Source organism: Phalaenopsis equestris, unplaced genomic scaffold (genome assembly GCF_001263595.1).
Source record: "Phalaenopsis equestris unplaced genomic scaffold, ASM126359v1 Scaffold000055, whole genome shotgun sequence".
In the NCBI taxonomy this organism is placed as follows: Eukaryota; Viridiplantae; Streptophyta; class Magnoliopsida; order Asparagales; family Orchidaceae; genus Phalaenopsis; species Phalaenopsis equestris.
Window position 1 is genome coordinate 1,588,468 of NW_018164497.1, and position 18,109 is coordinate 1,606,576.

At 40.1% G+C, this 18,109-nt stretch overlaps 1 protein-coding gene and 1 long non-coding RNA gene across 2 annotated transcripts in view; both read right to left on the reverse strand.

The window, feature by feature from the left end:
* LOC110019431 overlaps window positions 1-18,109 on the reverse strand; it is a 76,966-nt gene that overhangs the window by 11,642 nt on the left and 47,215 nt on the right. The window lies entirely within an intron of this gene.
* Window positions 6,574-9,379, reverse strand: LOC110019428 (G-type lectin S-receptor-like serine/threonine-protein kinase At1g34300). The gene is given in 2 exon segments (XM_020717079.1): window positions 6,574-7,441; window positions 7,443-9,379. Coding segments are annotated over 2 exon segments (2,508 nt in total). The 5' UTR covers window positions 9,240-9,379; the 3' UTR covers window positions 6,574-6,730.

Here is an 18,109-nt window from a genome sequence, read left to right on the forward strand (position 1 = left end):
GGGGTTGTTTGCTTTGCTGAAAATAGAATCCAATGTAAGAAGTTTGTAGACTACTATGATTGCACTTTATTCTGAATATTTTAAAAATGTTTGGTTGTTTGTAAAGTATATACAGTGAAATTGTTTTTCTATTTTGTTAGAAGCATGCAAAATAAAATAAAAATAGTGTATTTTGATTACTTATGAGGCATTTGGTTGTGTGTAATTGGAATGGAGAGTTTTTATATTTCATATATATTTATAAGCTCATGTATTTAATATTTAAATATTCATTTTTATTTATAAAATATTTTAAAATTATTTTTTTTCCAAAAAAAAAAGAGTGAACTTAAAATAATTTTGTTTATATAATATTCTATATGATTTGCATCAAAGTAACATTAGCTACATCATTTTTATTTAAAAAATAAATAAATAAACCTACAATTTCATTACTTCTAATAGACACTTCAAGTTATGCAGCTTCATTTATCAGTATATAGATTTGTACCTCATGAATAAAAAATACTGCAAGCTCACCAATAATGAAAGGTGCTAGCATGATAAGGAAATAGAATTTACTAGTTGCAGTATAATAATGCTAGAGAAAAGGTTCCACAATCCATAAAATGTTGAAGAAATAATGGAGTCAATGTTCTAACTGGGAGTTAAGCCTACTGCCATCATTCCATAGTATGTGAAGTACATGGATGTGAAGAACAAGAAGAATAATTACCAAAAAGAATTTGGCATATTTACGTACAGTCGAATCCGAGCATGGAAAAAACAATAATACCATGGATGGGTCAAGACTTGCATGTAAAAATATAAGTTCAGGTGTTAGATATGTAAATGCTTAGGAATTGAATGGTATGTATGTAAATCTTCCTTTATATTCTTGCCTCATTTATGTCACACATAACAATTGTTTCCACTTTCTTGTGCCTTAGAATTTGGTTTAGATTGCATTTAATGAGTTTTGGGAGATGAAAGCACCTGCAATGGAGGGCGGCAGAGACACCAGCAGAGTTGGAGGAATCCTCTAGCAAGGATGAAAACCATAGCTTAAAATTAATGAACTCCAACCAACCTTAGCTATTTTTAGCATAACTTGTTGGTTTATTGTCAAAATGTCATGTTTTTTTTTTTATATATATTTTGGAAGTTAACCAGATTTTTTACAACTTCTAGGCTAACCATTTATTCCTATGTCCACTGATAAGTAGCAGATTTCACACATGAAGATGAAATTCATAGCTGAAAAATGAAGAGCTTCAACCAACTGCATCTACTTTTAGCATTCCTTGCTAGTTTTTTAGTGGAATCTCATGTTTTTTATTTCGTTAGAAATTTAACAAGATTTTTCACAGCATCTATGCTAACCATTTCTTCACATTTCCTCTGATAAGTGGCAGATTGTACCATAAAGATAGAAAATCATGGTTGAAAATTGAAGAACTCCAACAAGCCATAACTACTTTCAGCATAACTTTCTATTTATTGCTAGAATCTCATGTTTTTGGTCACGATGGAAAGTTAACAAAATTTTCTACAACTTCTATGCGAATTCAATTCTTCTAGTTTCCACTCATAAGTAGCAGATTTCACAAATAAAGATAAAATCATAGTTGAAAAATGAAGAACTACAACATACCATAGCTATTTTTAGCATAACTTGCTAGTTTCATGTCGGAGTATCATATTTTTGGTATTGTTGGAAACAAAAAGATTTCGTAAGCTTATATATTAAACATTTCTTCCAATTTCTACTGGTAATTAGCATATTTCACAAACAAAGATGAAAAATCAAACCTGAGAATGAAGATCTCCAACCTACTGCAGCTACTTTTAGCATAATTTATATAAATAATCATATGTTAAATTCTAAGTTGTATAAGATCACTAGTTGAACTGATGAATTCGTAAAAGTATCGTGTTTGTCACTTCAAGATCAGTGACTGTTTTTATTAGAGGACAAATGTGTTGGGTAATGTGGAGACCCGATCCACCGATATTAATTAGCTTCCTGATTAAGAATCTCACCTACCGCTCAACTACTTTCTCACCTACCGCACAACTACCACATCTCACCTACCGCTCACCTACCTCTCTTCTACAACTCTCATGGTTTCTATAAATAGCCTCTTTTTGCTTAAAACCAAAAGCCAAGCCAAAAAAGACCAAGGAAAGCCAAAGGGCCAAGCCAAGCAAGGACAAGTCAAGTCCTCTTGAGAGTTAAGAGAAAGAGAGGGAGAGAGAGAGAGGAAGGGAGAGAAGAAAATAGAGATTTTCCTGTAAACGTTGAGGCGCTCGACTGTATAATTCCTCGAAGAAATAAAATTCTCTGCAGCTCCGTGGACGTAGGCAAATTTGTCGAATAACGTAAATCTGTGTGTCACTCTGGTGTTTTTCTGCGTAATTTTACTCGTTCCATTTTTCCGTTCCATTTTTCGCTTTATTGCCTTTGTTTTTGACAACAACTAGTATCAGAGTTTGGGTTCGAATCTAAGGAAGAACAATGGGCGAAGACGAAGTGATGACATCGGGGATCGAGAAGTTCAATGACACAGATTTTGCTTACTGGAGGATGTAGATAGAAGCCTACCTCTATGGGAAGAAACTTCATCTTCCGTTACTGAGAAAGCGACCAGAAAAGATGGACGAGGCGAAATGGAATTTGTTGGATCAACAGGTTGTGGGGGTTATACGATCAACTCTGTCGAGATCGGTTGCCCACAATGTCACAAGGAGAGGACTACTGTAAATCTCATGGCGGCTTTGTCAGGTATGTATGAAAAGCCATCGGCGAATAACAAGGTGCATCTGATGAAAAAGGTATTCAACTTGAAGATGGTTAAAGGTGTGTCTGTGTTGCTCAACATCTAAATGATTTACACCTGAATGATTTTAATGTTATCACAATTCAGTTGTCGTCTGTTGAAATTGATTTTAATGATGAGATACGTGCACTGATATTATTGGCTTCATTGCTAAATAGCTAGGAAGCCAAGAGAATGGGAGGTATACAATTAGTAGTTCTGCAGTTAAATCTAAGTTGAAATATGATGATATTTGTGATTTGATTTTGGCTGAGGAGGTGCGCAGAAAGGATTCTGACGAGGTCTCATGTTCAAGTTCAAAGCCGAATGTTGATTCCAGAGGGAGATCACATGATAGGAACTCAAACAGAGGAAGATCAAAATCAAAGTCTGGTCAACAGGCAACCTGTTAGAATTATGGCAATGTTGCCTGCATAAAAAGGAACTGCAAGAATTCTAAGAAGAAGGATAATGATGATGTTAATGTTGTATCTGAAGAAATACAGGATGCGCTATTGCTGACAGTTCACAGTTCTGTTGATGATTGGATACTAGATTCAATGACTTCCTTACTTACATCTTCCGGTAGAGAGTTAATGCAAAATTATGTTGCAGGTGACTTTGGGAATGTATATCTGGCTGTTGGAAAAACTCTGGACATGGTGGGGATGGGAGACGTTGATATTGCACTCCTTAAAAAGAGCAAATGGACTTTGCAAATGGTCAGACACGTTCTTGAGTTGAAGGAAACCCTCATCTCTGTTGGGCAGCTCAATAATGGAGGTCATTCGGTAGTGTTCTCAAATAGCACCTGAAAGGTTACCAAATGAGCATTAGTACTGGCTCAGGGTAAGAAAACTGACACACTATATATGACTACATGTTTACCCAGGCGATGACACATTAATCAGAGATGTATTATGGGGAAGCAGAAGAAGACCAATTTCCTGAAAAAGTGGCAGAGCGCCAAAGGTAGGAAAATCAGGCCTTGTACAGACCAATGGTGGAGAAGCACAGAGTTATGAAGAAATCTTGCAAGATGAGAATTCGAGTAAGTGGGAGCTGACCAAGAAGGAGGAAGAAGAGGAGATAGATTCTTTGTCAGGGAATTGGGCTTGGGAGCTGACAGAACTTCCAACAAGGAAGAAGGCATTACACAACAAGTGGGTGTACCGGGTGAAGATTGTATTTGGTGGCAGTAAGAGATACATGGATGAACTTATTGAAAAGGGCTTTCAGCAAGGGCAGGATAGTGCTCGTGCAGTGGGAGTTATAAGCAGATACAGGAGTAATTCAGGAAAGAGCTTGGTTGTACAAGGTTACATTGACGGTGATATGTCAACTGAGGGTGTAACTCGTGAGAAGCTGAAGTTGTACTGGTCTTCTGACATGAAGACATGGATTTGAGTTGCAGAGGTAGGGGATATCATGTTTAAGGAAAAAGTCGGTACAGTTAGTAGATGATGTTGCCAGTAGGTGATGTAGTCAGTGTCTCAGTCTCTAAGTGAGAGAATTGTTGGGTAATGTGGAGACCCGATCCACCGAATTTAATTAGCTTCCTAATTAAGAATGTCTCTCACCTACCACATCCCACCCACCTCTCACCTACCACATCCCACCTACCGCCCACCTACCACTCTCATAGTTTCTATAAATAGCCTTTTTTGGTTTAAAGCCAAAAACCAAGCCAAGCAAAGTCAAGCCAAGTCCTCTTAAGAGCTAAGAGAAAAAGAGGAAGAGAGAGAGGAAGGGAGAGAAGAGAATAAAGATTTTCTTGTAAACGTCGAGGCGCTCGACGATGTAATTTCTTGAAGAAATGAAGAAATAAAATCCTCTGTGGACGTAGGCGTGGACGTAGGCAAATTTGCCGAACCACGTAAATCTGTGTGTCGCTCTGGTGTTTTTCTGCGTGCAATTTTACTCGTTTCATTTTTCACTTTATTGTCGTTGTTTTTCATAACACAAATGTACCCTTTATAATTAGGGGCATCAATTATTGTTATTTGTAGCATAATCATAATTATTTCATTTGTATGTCAATCATGATTTTACTACTTCATTTTTTTGTCTCATTTATTGCTCATAATGAAGTAACTTGTTGTATTAATTTTGTGCTGCAAAATTTTCTGCATATCTGATTTAATCTTACAATTATGATATTTTCTTTATATTAACTTTACTTGTATGAATTTGCATATGTCATATCACAAGTCGGCATGAAATATCATATTTTTTTACATATTATACATGTGAATATAATTTGGCTACTTGTGCGTGATAATATATGTCGATTGATGGAACCCTTTAGATATTGGCTAGTCCGACTAACAAACCCACAAAATGATGACTTTATAGGAAATCAATAGGTTTTTACCTTCTTGGTTTTGGGTTGTGTTAAAACTGACTATATAAATATAAATAAAAAACTTATTAATAAAAATAAACATGAAATGAATGCATGTTTCCTTCAGATAATTGAGTATATTTTGTTTAGCACTATTGTTGTCATTGACTATATATATGTAAGTAGTAATCATTCATATTTATTATTCATTTATGTTTTAACAAATAATTGTTATTTACTAAATTTGCTTATCAAACTCAATGCTGAGCATTTTGAAAAATAAGCTCTCGTCAGCCATCAGCAGGACAGTCTCCATCATAGTAGACATGACAGTTCTAGATTTTCTATCTTGATTTTTTTTTTCATCATTTGCTCCATCATAGTAGACATGACAGTTTTAGATTTTCTATCTTGATTTTTTTTTTCATCATTTGCTTTAGTTAATGCATTTTTTTTATTATGAATAGTACTATCTTATTGTCATTTCAGTTTTGATTCAATCAGTTCTCTATTTATTTTCAGCTGTATCAATGAACTATTAATGATATAATACAATTTATATTTCATTGTTATTTCTATTATTATTTACATATAATCTTCATTTTGAAAATACAAACATGTTCAATTCATTTTATCATGTCATACGTCGTCGATGTGTACCACCTTCCAGACCCGGAGTGTGACAAAAAATCAAGTTTCAACATTAGTGTTGACCATATGCGTTAGTTTTGATATCAATGATAGATGCTAATTTCATAACGATCATCAATTAACCCAATCAAATGTTAAAGATCTTTGATGGTGATTGTTGGTGTGATTTTATACATATCTAGAAATTTATAAATATTTATAAAATAATATAATGTATTTACACCTTTTGTCTTGGTGCATCATAAAAAAATATTAATTTTTAATATTCTATCATTACTCAATAACATAACATAATAATTAACATATGCAAAACACACCATAACAACTAACAAGTAACTTCTAATCTAATTGCCATCAAGACTCAACTTCCAATAATAAAAAAAATCTCCCTCTCTTTTGCCATTATATTTTATCATGCATCTTATATTTTCACATGTAAGCGAAATAAATATAAAAAACTAGGACTCCCTTTTTTAGAAATAAATCAAGACCATCTCAAGCCTTTCCATGTCCACAACAATGACATTTTCCTTGCATTTTAAAAAAAGCAATAAAACTGGCGGGTTTTTTCTTCTAAAATTTAACTGCACCATCAAAATTAAGCACAAGCCAGCAGGTACGGTTGAGGTAAGGACAAACCCCTGCAGAAATTCTAGGAACAAGAACAACTCTTCTGAGACAGCAATTGAAGATAATAGGTCTTTAAAATTATAATAATTCATTCAGTCTTGAGATGTTCCAAAGAAGATATGCTTCTCAGTCCGCATAAGCTCATCACCAATTTTGCTCTGAACCATACTATTGAAAGCACAAATGCTAGACCTTGAACACCCCAGCAAAATAAAATAAAATACAACACTACACGAAGATATAAAATTACATATAATACAGTTGGTAAAGCCTGAAGATAACAGAAGAAACCAGTGCCTAATATGAATTACCGACTTGCAGACTGCTCTTGCACAGGCAGTGATGAAGAAACCTTTCCTCGGTTTACCAAAGAAACTGATAAATTTGGAGTTTTTCCTTGAACAGAACTTGAAGAAGAAGGATGTGGCCCAGAACCAATAGCAATCGAATGGGTGCTAGTGTTCATGCTGCCACTATCAGTGGTAGAAGAGCTATCAGTTGCCTTTGGAGGTGGAGGCCTTCCAATCTCTATGATTCCCTCGAGCATTTGCACCACCGTCCCAATCGAAGGCCTCTGAGATGGTTGCTCTTGAATGCACCAGAAGGATGTCTGGACTGCTCTTTCTAGTTGTTCCATGTCAAGCTCATAGTCCAGCAGTTTTTTATCAATGAAACTCTTAATGCACCCTCTTTCAAACTCCTCATAAGCCCAAGTAGAAAACTTCTTCCTCCCCGTGTCATCTGAAACATCAAAATTTCGCCGCCCGCTCACAATCTCAAGCAAAACCATCCCATAGCTATAGACATCAGATTTCGAAGTCACCGGCAAATTCGCAAGCCATTCGGGAGCTAAGTAGCCTCTGGTCCCCCGAAGACTGGTCATGGTCCTTTGTCTGTGATCTTTTGGATTTAACAGCTTTGCAAGTCCAAAATCTGAAACTTTGGCATTGTAGTTTTCATCAAGTAGAATGTTCTCCGGCTTTATGTCGCAGTGAACAATGCAGTCTCGGCATTCCTCGGCATTCCTCGTGCAAGTAAGTTATTCCCCTTGCAGTGCCAACTGCAATCTTGTACCGGGTCGCCCAATTCAACTTTCCAGAGTCTCCAGAGAATAATAAGCTATCCAGAGATCCATTTTTCATGAACTCATAGACCAGCAGCCTGTGCCTCCCCTCAGAGCAAAAACCAATCAGCCTCACCAGATTCAGATGGTGAGTGCTGCTTATGGTAGCCACCTCCATTCTGAACTGCTTTTCCCCTTGCTCAATCCCCTCCAGCTGCTTCACAGCAACGACTGTCTTGTTTGCAAGAGCTCCTTTATACACAGCACCAAAACCACCAGCACCAAGCTTCTCTTTGAATCCTTTTGTTGTGCGCTGCAATTCCTTGTATGAGAATTGCACTGGAGCACCAGATGCATACTCCAAAAGAGCATACTGCACAGAAGATTGACCAAACTTAGGACCATTGAGGCAAAAGAACCAGCAAAACCCAACCTCTACCACCACCAGCCCAAGAACTGTGCCCACAACCACCACCACCACCACCCACGTTTTCAACTTTGATGAACTGGTCTGAGATTGAGTTGAATCAGATAACCGTGCATATGGCTCAGCCGGAGCACAGACCTTGACAAAAGAAGTGCTGGGGAGGGAAGGGGACTGATAACCACTGACAAAATCTAAGAACTTGAGATAGCAAAGACCAGAACCATCAGCAAGCGAGGTTGAGGCAACGCATGATCCACCAGTCAGGCAGACCTGCCTGCAAGCCGTGATGGCGACATAGAACTGCTCCTTGGATACCTCAGGTGGGTAAGTCAAGAACTGGGTATTGTCCAGTTCAAGCATGGTAGAGTTTTCAGAGCAATCCTGGATCTCCATCTTCCGCTTGCAACCCCTTGTGCTGTCATTCGGATCCACAGGTACAAAGTTCTCCGATGGGCAGCCGCATATTGGCGACGAATCATTATAGCTGCAAATGCCATAGTTGCCACACCACCCAAATACAGCACACTGGTCTTCCACAGCCGACCAACGGCTAGTAGCAGTGCTGCTTCCCCGAGGAACACTATATGCCCTCAAATTCCCATCTTTATCCAATCTAACAAACCTAAGCATGTCGCCACTCTCTCCAAAATTGCTACTGTAAGCGATAATAACAAAGCTCGGAAGAGTATTATCGAAAAGTGAAAGAATTCCGTCGGTCTGTAGCATAATCACCGGAGAATCAAGGGTTTTGTTGGAATCAAAAGAAGAGTTCAGTCCCTTATTGAAATAGGTAATGGAGCTATTCCATGTAAGGGTTAGGTTTCCCGTTTGAAGGACGGTGAAGGAATAATCCCCGGATCGGAGAAATTTCTTATACGTAAAGTTCTGGGATTCCACGATGCTATCAGTAGGGTTTTCGAAGGTCTCCCACACAATGAAACTGCTTCCGTTGCTGAGTTTGAGGTTACCTGTGTCATCGAGGGATGCGGTGGTGACGCCGCGGTTAGCAGTTCTTGATTCCCAAACGGATGAGCCGGAAGCATTAGAGAGGCGGAGGTTGCCGTCGGATTGTAGCTGGAGAGTGCCGCCGGAGTCCACCGGTCCGGCGGACCAGATGGGAACGCCGCCGATGTAAGTGATTGCGGCGAGAAACAGGGAAGGGTTTTGTGAGTCGGAGATGAAGGTTACAGAGAAGGTGTTGTTGGGGGAAGACCAGGAGGACTTGGTGGTCGTCAGTGTCGAGCCGAGAGTGATGCCCGAAGCAATAGATACGCCGGCGAAGAGGAGGATGGCGATAGAAGGAAGAACAAGAGATAAAAATTTCATCTTTTTTTCCTCTCTTTCTGGTTTCCCTACCTGGTTTTTTCCAGGTGTCGTGAAAGGAATTTGAGTGAAGGGAGACGAAGAGGTCAGAGGAAGAAGCTAGGAGAGGCGTGCGAGAGGGGAGAAAGACTTCTACAACTCATACAACTCATAACTACGTGAAATTGTAATTGTATGATTTACAATCCGTCTCAGTCGTTCGAATTTACTGAAGTCTCGTTTGATCAGACGTTGAGAAAATTTTGTTTAGTAATAGTTGGAAAAACTGAACTCTAATACTACGGTCTATAAAATTCATGTGTTGTTTGGATAAAACAGTTGCTAGGTGGGAGCTGTTGGGTGGAGATGGATTCACGCCTCCTGGTTTTCCACTTTTTTAGCTTTGGTTATCTTGGCAAGAGGTCCGGCCGATTGGTTCTGTTGGACCTGTCACTTCGATCGGGCAGTCGACTGATGGTTCAACCCAATTTGTTGGGCAAGTTTTCGCTCACATGCTATTTGTCTCAAGTCTTGTAAGGCATGTATCTTGACTACCTGGTTGGTCCGCTGCGCCGGCCAAATCATCCCTCTCGCAAAGACTTGAGCGGATCTTGTCGTTGTCTATGCAAAGTATCTGATGAAACTCACTACCGGGACGATTGTATTACCCTTTGGTGAATCTTACCGTTATTGAGTAGAAGATTATCTTTGGAGCTTTAATCTATTTCGGGTTTAGAGAAGTGGATTCTCATACTTGGTGTTGAATTGTTAGTAAATCGCCTACTCTGGAGGGAAATTTTGTATTCTCAGTTATTTGTTATCTTTGAGATTTGTGCTAGTAGTTATGATATATATATACATATTAGTTCCTCGAGTTCATGATCCTTGATGGCGTCAGTTGCGATAAGAACTGGGAAATTATTAGTTAATTTTGTTATGGCAACCAAAAAATAATTAATATTTAGTTTTCCCTTTATTTTGTATCTTGTGTGTCTTATAAATAAGATAAGGAATTGGGTTTTTCATCTATCGTCGAATTTTGCTGGACTATTGAGTAACCATCATGTCGGGTGGTATGAGCAAAAAGACGGCCGACCCGAGCCTATTGTCCCTTGCAGGATATCCCCCTATGCTTCCGCAATTGGTCTCAAAAGAAAGGTGTTTAAAAGGGTGAAGAGGAGAGAGTGGTTGTCCAAGAGGCTTCTCTTGACGCCGACAGATTCTGGCTCGAGTGAGGACAGAGTTGCAGTGGACCCATCGATCATGTCCAGGGAGGCGGTGACTAACAATCGCAATAATCCGATAGTGGAGTTGGCAAATGGCCCTTCACCGCTACCCCTGGAGGAAAGAAGAGGAAGAGCCCTAGCAAGAGAGGAAGGTCTTCATATTATTGGGTCGGAGCTAGAGAGACACACAGGCATATAAGGAATTCTTTTGGTCTTTGGCAGGCGCAATAAGTTGATATTCCTTTTAAATGTAGATGTGCCAATCGAGACGGAGGATGTCGAAGGCAGTAGGCCGTTTAGATATGTGGTCGACTCGCCCCCTGTCTTTGTCGTTGGGCACCTTAATGTGATTGCCCCACATTTCCTGTATGTTTTCGAGGGTGGAAGCCCAACAGGAACAAATTGTGCAGCAGAGACTCCCTCCTCGGCCGGTGCTTGCCGGGTGTTGGAGTTAGCAAAGGTTTTGCATCGGGCAGCGAAAACCCTACCGGCTCATTTGCGCTAGAATGATTAGCTTCTTATGAGTGTCTGAAGGCCTCTTTCAATATTTATTTATTGTTATTGCCCAATTGGAGGGGGAAGTTGCGTCACTCCAAGTTTTCATGAACGACGTCCTTGCTGAGATGAGAGTCATCCATGATTCAACAGTTTTGAGTTGATTCCATAACAAGATCAGCCAAATGGAGCAAATTAGGCTTGGTGGAGGAATTGTTCTCTAGATAATGCTTGAGAGGTATGCCCCATCTGAAGCCACGGAGAACCCTTTCTTATAACATTTCGCCTGAAACCTCTAATAATGTTATTTGTAATAAAATAATAATTTGAAAGAATTTGGAATGACAGCTGTTGTGTTACTTATCTTTATGATCCCCTTCGATCTGCATGCCCGCGTGCCCACCCTAGAAATAGGGCTTAGTGTCACTCTTTTCATTTTTTGCGTTCAAATCTCCGAGTTTTCTGATCTCTTCTCCATCTTTATTTTTCATACTTTTCGTCCAACTGCAATAGCTCCAAAGTATTATGCGGTTCTCTTTAGCATCATGTGGGTGGCTGATTCCTCCTTTATGGTGGACCAAGAGGTGGAGAGCCTTCAGAAGAGTTACATATTAGGTACCCAGATTATCCTTCGCAAGATGCTAGTTGTGTAGCTATCGATAAAATATGTTAGCCTAATATGGTATCTATCAGGATTAGTTTAGGTACGACCCTCGGTTGCCCCTATAGCTAAGGTTCAAAAGCATGTTGGTCAAGTACAGGGTCATTCTGACCCAAATTCTTCTAAACTCCGTTGCGGCTACCATGTCCTTCGCAATGTTCTATCGTTGTTTTAGTATCCTCTGGTCAATTGACATTTTTGACCACTGCTTCTCCTTCAAGGTTGACAAAGAGGGGTCAGTCATTTATTTGCCTGCGTGAAAACTTTTTTTGCTTGGTGTCAAAAATAAGATCATGGACTAGTGAAAAAAGTTCTTGGTCGACTCTATGTCTGACGACTGGGAGATTGTCACTCACCCCCGGTAGGTGACGTGCAATAAGCTGAGAGCCTTATCGATCGAACTGCAGGCTGTACAAAAGGTGTTGGAAGGGAGTCTAATGTAAGTCCCTCAGTATATTGTAGAAAAGATGGTGGACCGAGTGATGGAAGGGAAGATTCCACAGGTGATTGGAGGGTTTCAGACGCCAACGTGACCGCCAAGCAAAAGTAGTGGAGAAAAAGCAGTGGCGGAAGTCGAAGGTTGATCCTTCCCGTCAGACCTTCATGAAAGGTACCGCTCTTGATGTCGTGCACTCTAATATCAAAAAATTTATAACTTTACTTTATGAGACAACGATCATTGTTCAAGATACGGTGAGTAGTGAGTTAACCATAATTCTACGATCTTATTCGATTATTGTAGAGCAAGGTAGGGGAGTAAAAACATGCTCCGAGGATGCTCAGAGGGGGTTGCGGTTGAAGGTCCTTCCAACTTCATGTTGTATGAGCCTATCGTCGCTTCTCCGTTGAATGCCCGACCCGATGCCGCTCACCTGGCTTTAGTTAAGAGGGCTAGGGTGGCTTAATCTCCTGTCACTTCGGTCGGTTCCACTTCATAGGGTTTTGCTTCTTCTTTTAGTTTTGAATCTTTGATGTTTTTAGAGGGGCAAACCGTCCCTTGAGAAAAGAAAAAATTGGTGGAGGGTGCTAATGTTTCGGCCCTCCCTTCGTTGACGAAGAAGCGGAGGTACGCTGATTGACATTCGCTGAAAGGGGGTGAAGGAATGTTATGGATGAGTGGTGATGAACTGTTCAACTTGTTTGATTTTTCAAAAGACTAACATCCCTTTTTGGTCGACACCTAACATATCTCGCCTCTTTTGGCAGAAATGACTTAGTCTTCGGTGTTTCAGATTTAGCTCAAGGGGCTCTCTTATGAGAAACTTCTAGAGTGCGTCACTAGATCGTACCTGGAGGTGAATCAGGCTTCTCACTTCTTGGAATTTGCATTTCTAAAAAGGGAAAATTCCTTGAGGACAACTAAGGAGAGCCTGTTAAAGTCATACGAAGAAGTAGCCCGCTTGGCCAGTGATCTCAAGCGAGCTTGCGATAACTGAAACTTCACTAGGTTGAAGCTGCAGCAATCCAAACAAAGGGAGGAGTAGTTGAAAAAGGAGGTCACCGAACTTAAGAGGAAATTGGTGCTGCTCATTTCTTGAGAGGAGTTGGTGGAACAACTTAGGCTAGGGATCGAGTGTGATACCCAGTGGTAAGTTCACCATGGTTTGGTTGAGCTAAAGTTTTCTGACCCATCCGAGTTTAGTGCCTTGATCCCCAATGTTTCCCAGTTAGAAGAATTCTAATAATGTTATTTGTAATAAAATAATAATTTGAAAGAATTTATCAAGGCACTGACCCATCCGAGTTTAGTGCCTTGATCCCCAATACCAGAAGAAATAAAAGTCAAACCGACCAAGGCAGTGAGATTAATCAGTTTCTCATAATCCATGGGCTGGCCCAAGTAAAATAAAATGTTTTCTTTTCAAGAAAAGACAAAAATTTTCTTTTCATTAATATAAGGAAAGAATTACAAATCTTCTTTCATAATGGAAATAAGCTTTCAGGTATAATAAGAAAAAAAAAGCTACCGACTAGCTGATTGGTCCTCACTGTGGCCACTGAGAGATTCGCTCCCACTGCTCGATCCAAAATTACCAAGATGTATTGTATGTTTCAATTGAAGTGAACAAAATTACCTTTTTATTCTTGTCATGTTTTTTTTATCACATTTTGTTCTTTGTAGTTCTTTATTATTGTTGTATCATGGTCATCTTCTTGTCAATCAGTTGATAGTGCCTCTCCTATGACTCCATTTGGCTCGCCCGGAGTTGGTCAGAGAGATTGATCATTTTGGCAGAGTTAGACCAGGCTTAATTCCCCAAGTATCTTAGGGGGATGAGACATTGAAATAAGAATTAGGTTATCTTTTATTGTGTTAATTAAAATTAAAATAAGTAAAGATACTTCCCTTTATGTATACAAGGAATAAATTAAGAAACCAAAGTTTTTTTAAGGAAAAAAAAACTTTTTAATTCTTCTCCACTCCACATCGGTTGAAGTTCCTTTTTGGTGTATGTCTTTTGTAGATAAGCCTCACAAGAGAAGTGCTGGTTGACTATGTAAGGCCTGCTCCAATTCTGGTCTAACTTACTGACCCCTTGCCCACAGGTTGCTGGAACATCCTTTTTCAGGACAAGATCACTCGAGGCAAAATAATTCTCCCGAAAATATTCATCGAAATAACCTCCTATCAAAGCACTTAGCAGATTCGAGTTTCTTCCACGAGATTGAGGGGCAGCATTGCCCCTTCAATGTTAGCATGCTGACACTCGATGAGTTCATCCGTGGGGAGCGAAGAGGTCGTATTGTATTCGACTGGTAGCATGGTCTCCATTCCATTGGTTGGCATGAACGAAGTTTGTTTGATTGCCATAGAAGCATCATTTGGATCGTCCATAACAAAAATGGTAGTGAATCTTCCCAGTTTCCCATGACTACTTCGAGTTTTTTCCTTAATAGATTCATGATGAGTTTGTTAGTTGCTTTGGCTTGCTCATTCATCCTCAGACGATGAACTAAAGTAAACTTTAGATCAATCCCCTATTTTGGGTACATGACTTCAAGGATGTAGCTGATATCAAGCAGCTTCTACACCTCTATTACTATCAGTTCAGCAAGAGTTAAGAAAGTTGATTTATTTTTCTGCTGGACTGACCTAGAGTAGGGGTTGTTGTCTAGTCGGTGGCATGTTGTGTCGATTGAAACACCATACATCTTTGCTATGGTCCAAGCAAACACTTACCGGTGCTTTTGAAGTGTCCATGTCAGCTAGTCCCTGAGTCCTACATCAAAAAATTCATTGATTAGGAAAATCTTACCAGGTTCTTTATCAGACACAGGTACCTGAAAGATGACCTTGCTGGTCCCGAGACCCCTCTCCCTCTGGATCTGAATATCAAGTGGTCTATGGTCAACATTTGAGAATGCTCTCAAATAGCGGATTCTAGATTTCTCCAAGTTCCCCCAAACCATCATCATCTTCCGTTGCCTGAAAATTTTACGTCTACATGACAAGTTGAAATCACCACCTAGTAGTTGTTCAGGAGCGGCCATCAGAAGATATCGTTGTAGGTTAGTGGAGATTCCACAATAAGAAAATCCTCCGTGTTTTTGTATTGCTTCCCTGGTTCTCCCCAAGAAATGGCTAAGGCGATGAGGCCCATCTCTAGCTTCCTTTCCCCGGGGAATCTAAACAACAAACTAGCTTACACTGTCAACCGATCAGTCTTCAAGCTGATCTTATTGAACAGGATATTGATAGAACTCTCTGTATCAATAAGAATACTACCCACCTGATGGTTGTTGATTAGCACCATGACGATGATCGCTTCATTGTAGGGTTTCCCTTCTGTGGGAGATATGCGTCTGTAAAAATAATTGGTAAGTGGTTACTTGTATACAAGATGACGAAGCATATCTATCTCAAACATTGTCTTTTCAAGTTTTAGGGTCAGGTTCCTCCCCTAAAGATGGCCAGAACTAGCCTTACTACAAGGACCTCATTCACCCTGACAGACCCGTTCACGGGTTCTCCTGCTTGTCGCTGCATGTGAGCTCCTTTATCATATTTCAGAGGTGACGATAATCCTCCAAATCGTGAGCATGGTTATGATGGTACTGGTTGTATCTCTTCGAATCTTTTAAGGTCGGGGGGCGCCTTCAAAGGCGGGGCCGGTTTGAATTAGTTCATGTTTTGGATGGCTTGGACTTTCAGCCATTGACACGTTGAGGGGTGTTAAACCTTACATTTCCTGACAAGAAGATGGTCGCTTGTAATATTGGGTTGATTGCTAGTCGGAGCGCTAATTTCAATCATGAGGCTCTCGAACATTTCCCTGCTGATCCTGGGACCAAGATTTGTTGTTGTTGTTGTGGTGACCGGTGGAGGACTGATTGTCCTTTGCCTTCCACAATTCACTCTGTTCATTCGTTCGTTTTGATGGAAGGTTGAGCTACTCCAGATTACCCTTCGAGAAGTCCTAGAGTTCTTCCTTGATGAGTATGTGCTTATTCGCCATCTTCAGTACCTTTGTGAAAGTAGTGGGTCTAAATAGGTTTAAGTCACACCTGAACAATTTACTTCGAAATCCTTGTTTGAAAGCGGTTCTGGCTATATCAAGCTTCAGGTCTCTAACTTTCAACATCTTATTCTATAAATGGATGATCTAGGTCCTTAGGCTCTTGTTTTCTCCTTGCTTAAGGTTGAGCAGGGTGTTTGAGTCGTTCCTCGATTTCTATAAAATTAAGAAGTGCAAAATAAATGTTCTTTTAAATTCGTAGTAACTTAAGATGGTTTCAGTCGGCAGATCATTGAACCATCAAAGGGCTTACTCCTTCAGGGTGGCTAAGAAAAGTCCACACATTATGGGTCATCGATTTGGAGCATGCTGATCGATGACTAGAAGATGCCACGCGATCGAGCGGGTCGATCCTCCCATTGTAAGAGTCCAACGAGTGATCCTTGGATTGTGTGAAGGTACCACCTCTTTCATTTGACAAGTAAAAGCCTCGCCTGCGAGCGGTCTGACAAGCACTTGCATCCACTCTTCCTATCGTCAGTTCGCCTGTGCGAACGAGTCTGTTTCTGTGTGCTGGGACTCACCTTGTTCCTCTGCCCGTTGTTTGCTGATTTGGTTATCTTTACCAGACAAACTTTTCGCTGCGGTCTTTTGGGGATGGACCTCCTAAGGTTCTGACTCCAAGCGAGGCGTTCGGTCATTTCTTTATGTGATTGCCGCCCGGAGGACCTTGAATTGCTCCATCATGAAGATCATTTAGATTTGTAGGCTTTGGACCTATGTGTGGACGTCCGATTGCGTAGCATATCTATTGGGCTCCATGCGCAGTATTTTTCTTTGAAAAGTGTCTCCTTTTTAGTCTTTTCTGCTTCTTGTCTGTGGCGTGCTGCATGCTCACCGCACCACCTTTCAGGATGTTGGATCCTAACTTGTCCTTTTGCGAGCACGCTGCGAGAGTCCAAATTGAAAGAGGCGAGAGAGAGAGAGAGAGAGCAAGAGAGAACACACAAAAATTTTCCCCATCAGAAAGAGATGAGAGAGCCCATCTTTATTCCTGTTGAGACCGTCTATTTACAAGGTATAATTAGTACAATTAAGGGAGGCAGAAATCATCATGTCAACCACATTTAAATAGAATCAATGCGCATAATTTGAATTAATGACCGTCATAATGCTGATAAAAATAACAACTTATGATGACTTAAAAGTTTAAATGTTGTCGGCCGGCGGGAGATCAATTGTGCCGGTCGACCGACAAGAATCTCTCTGCTACGAGGGAGTAATCGACTGGTGTAAATAAGATCGCCCGTCTTGACAAGAGGTTTGGTCGATTGGTTCTACAGGACTTGTCGCATCAATCAGACGATTGATGAGTTGACCATTAAGTGAGCCTTGACTCACCTGTTGTTCGACTCAAGTCTTACAGGACTTGTGTCTCATCTGCCTGGTCGGTTTGCTGCCTCGATCAGATCTTCCCTCTCGCAAGTTCTTGAGCGGATCTTGTTACTGCTTATGCGGAGTATCCAACGAGACTCGCTGTTGGGACAATTTATGCCTTACCCTTTATCAGATCTTATCACAACTGAATAGGGGACCAAGCTTTGACCTATTTCAGGTTTAGAGGCGTCTTCTCATGCTTGACATTGAATTGTGGATCAATCGCCTACTATGGGGGGAAATTTTGTATTCTCACTATTCGTTATCTTTGAGATTCGTGCTGATGGTTATGATATATACACAAATAAAATCATGTTATAATTAATCAAATTCAACAAATTATTTATGAATTAAATTCAGTTAAAAAATATTGAATATGATGGAGTCTATATATAATTCAACAAATTATCTCTCTCTCACACACACACACACACACACACACACACACGCGTGTGTGATGATGTTTTTATATTATTATACACAGCTCATTAGGGGTGTAAACGAACCGAATACGAACGAACAAAGCTTGTGTTCGTGTTCGGTTCGTTTAAAATTTAGTTTGTTTGAAATAAGCTCGTGTTCGTTTCTTAACGAACGAGTCGAACACGAACCGAACAC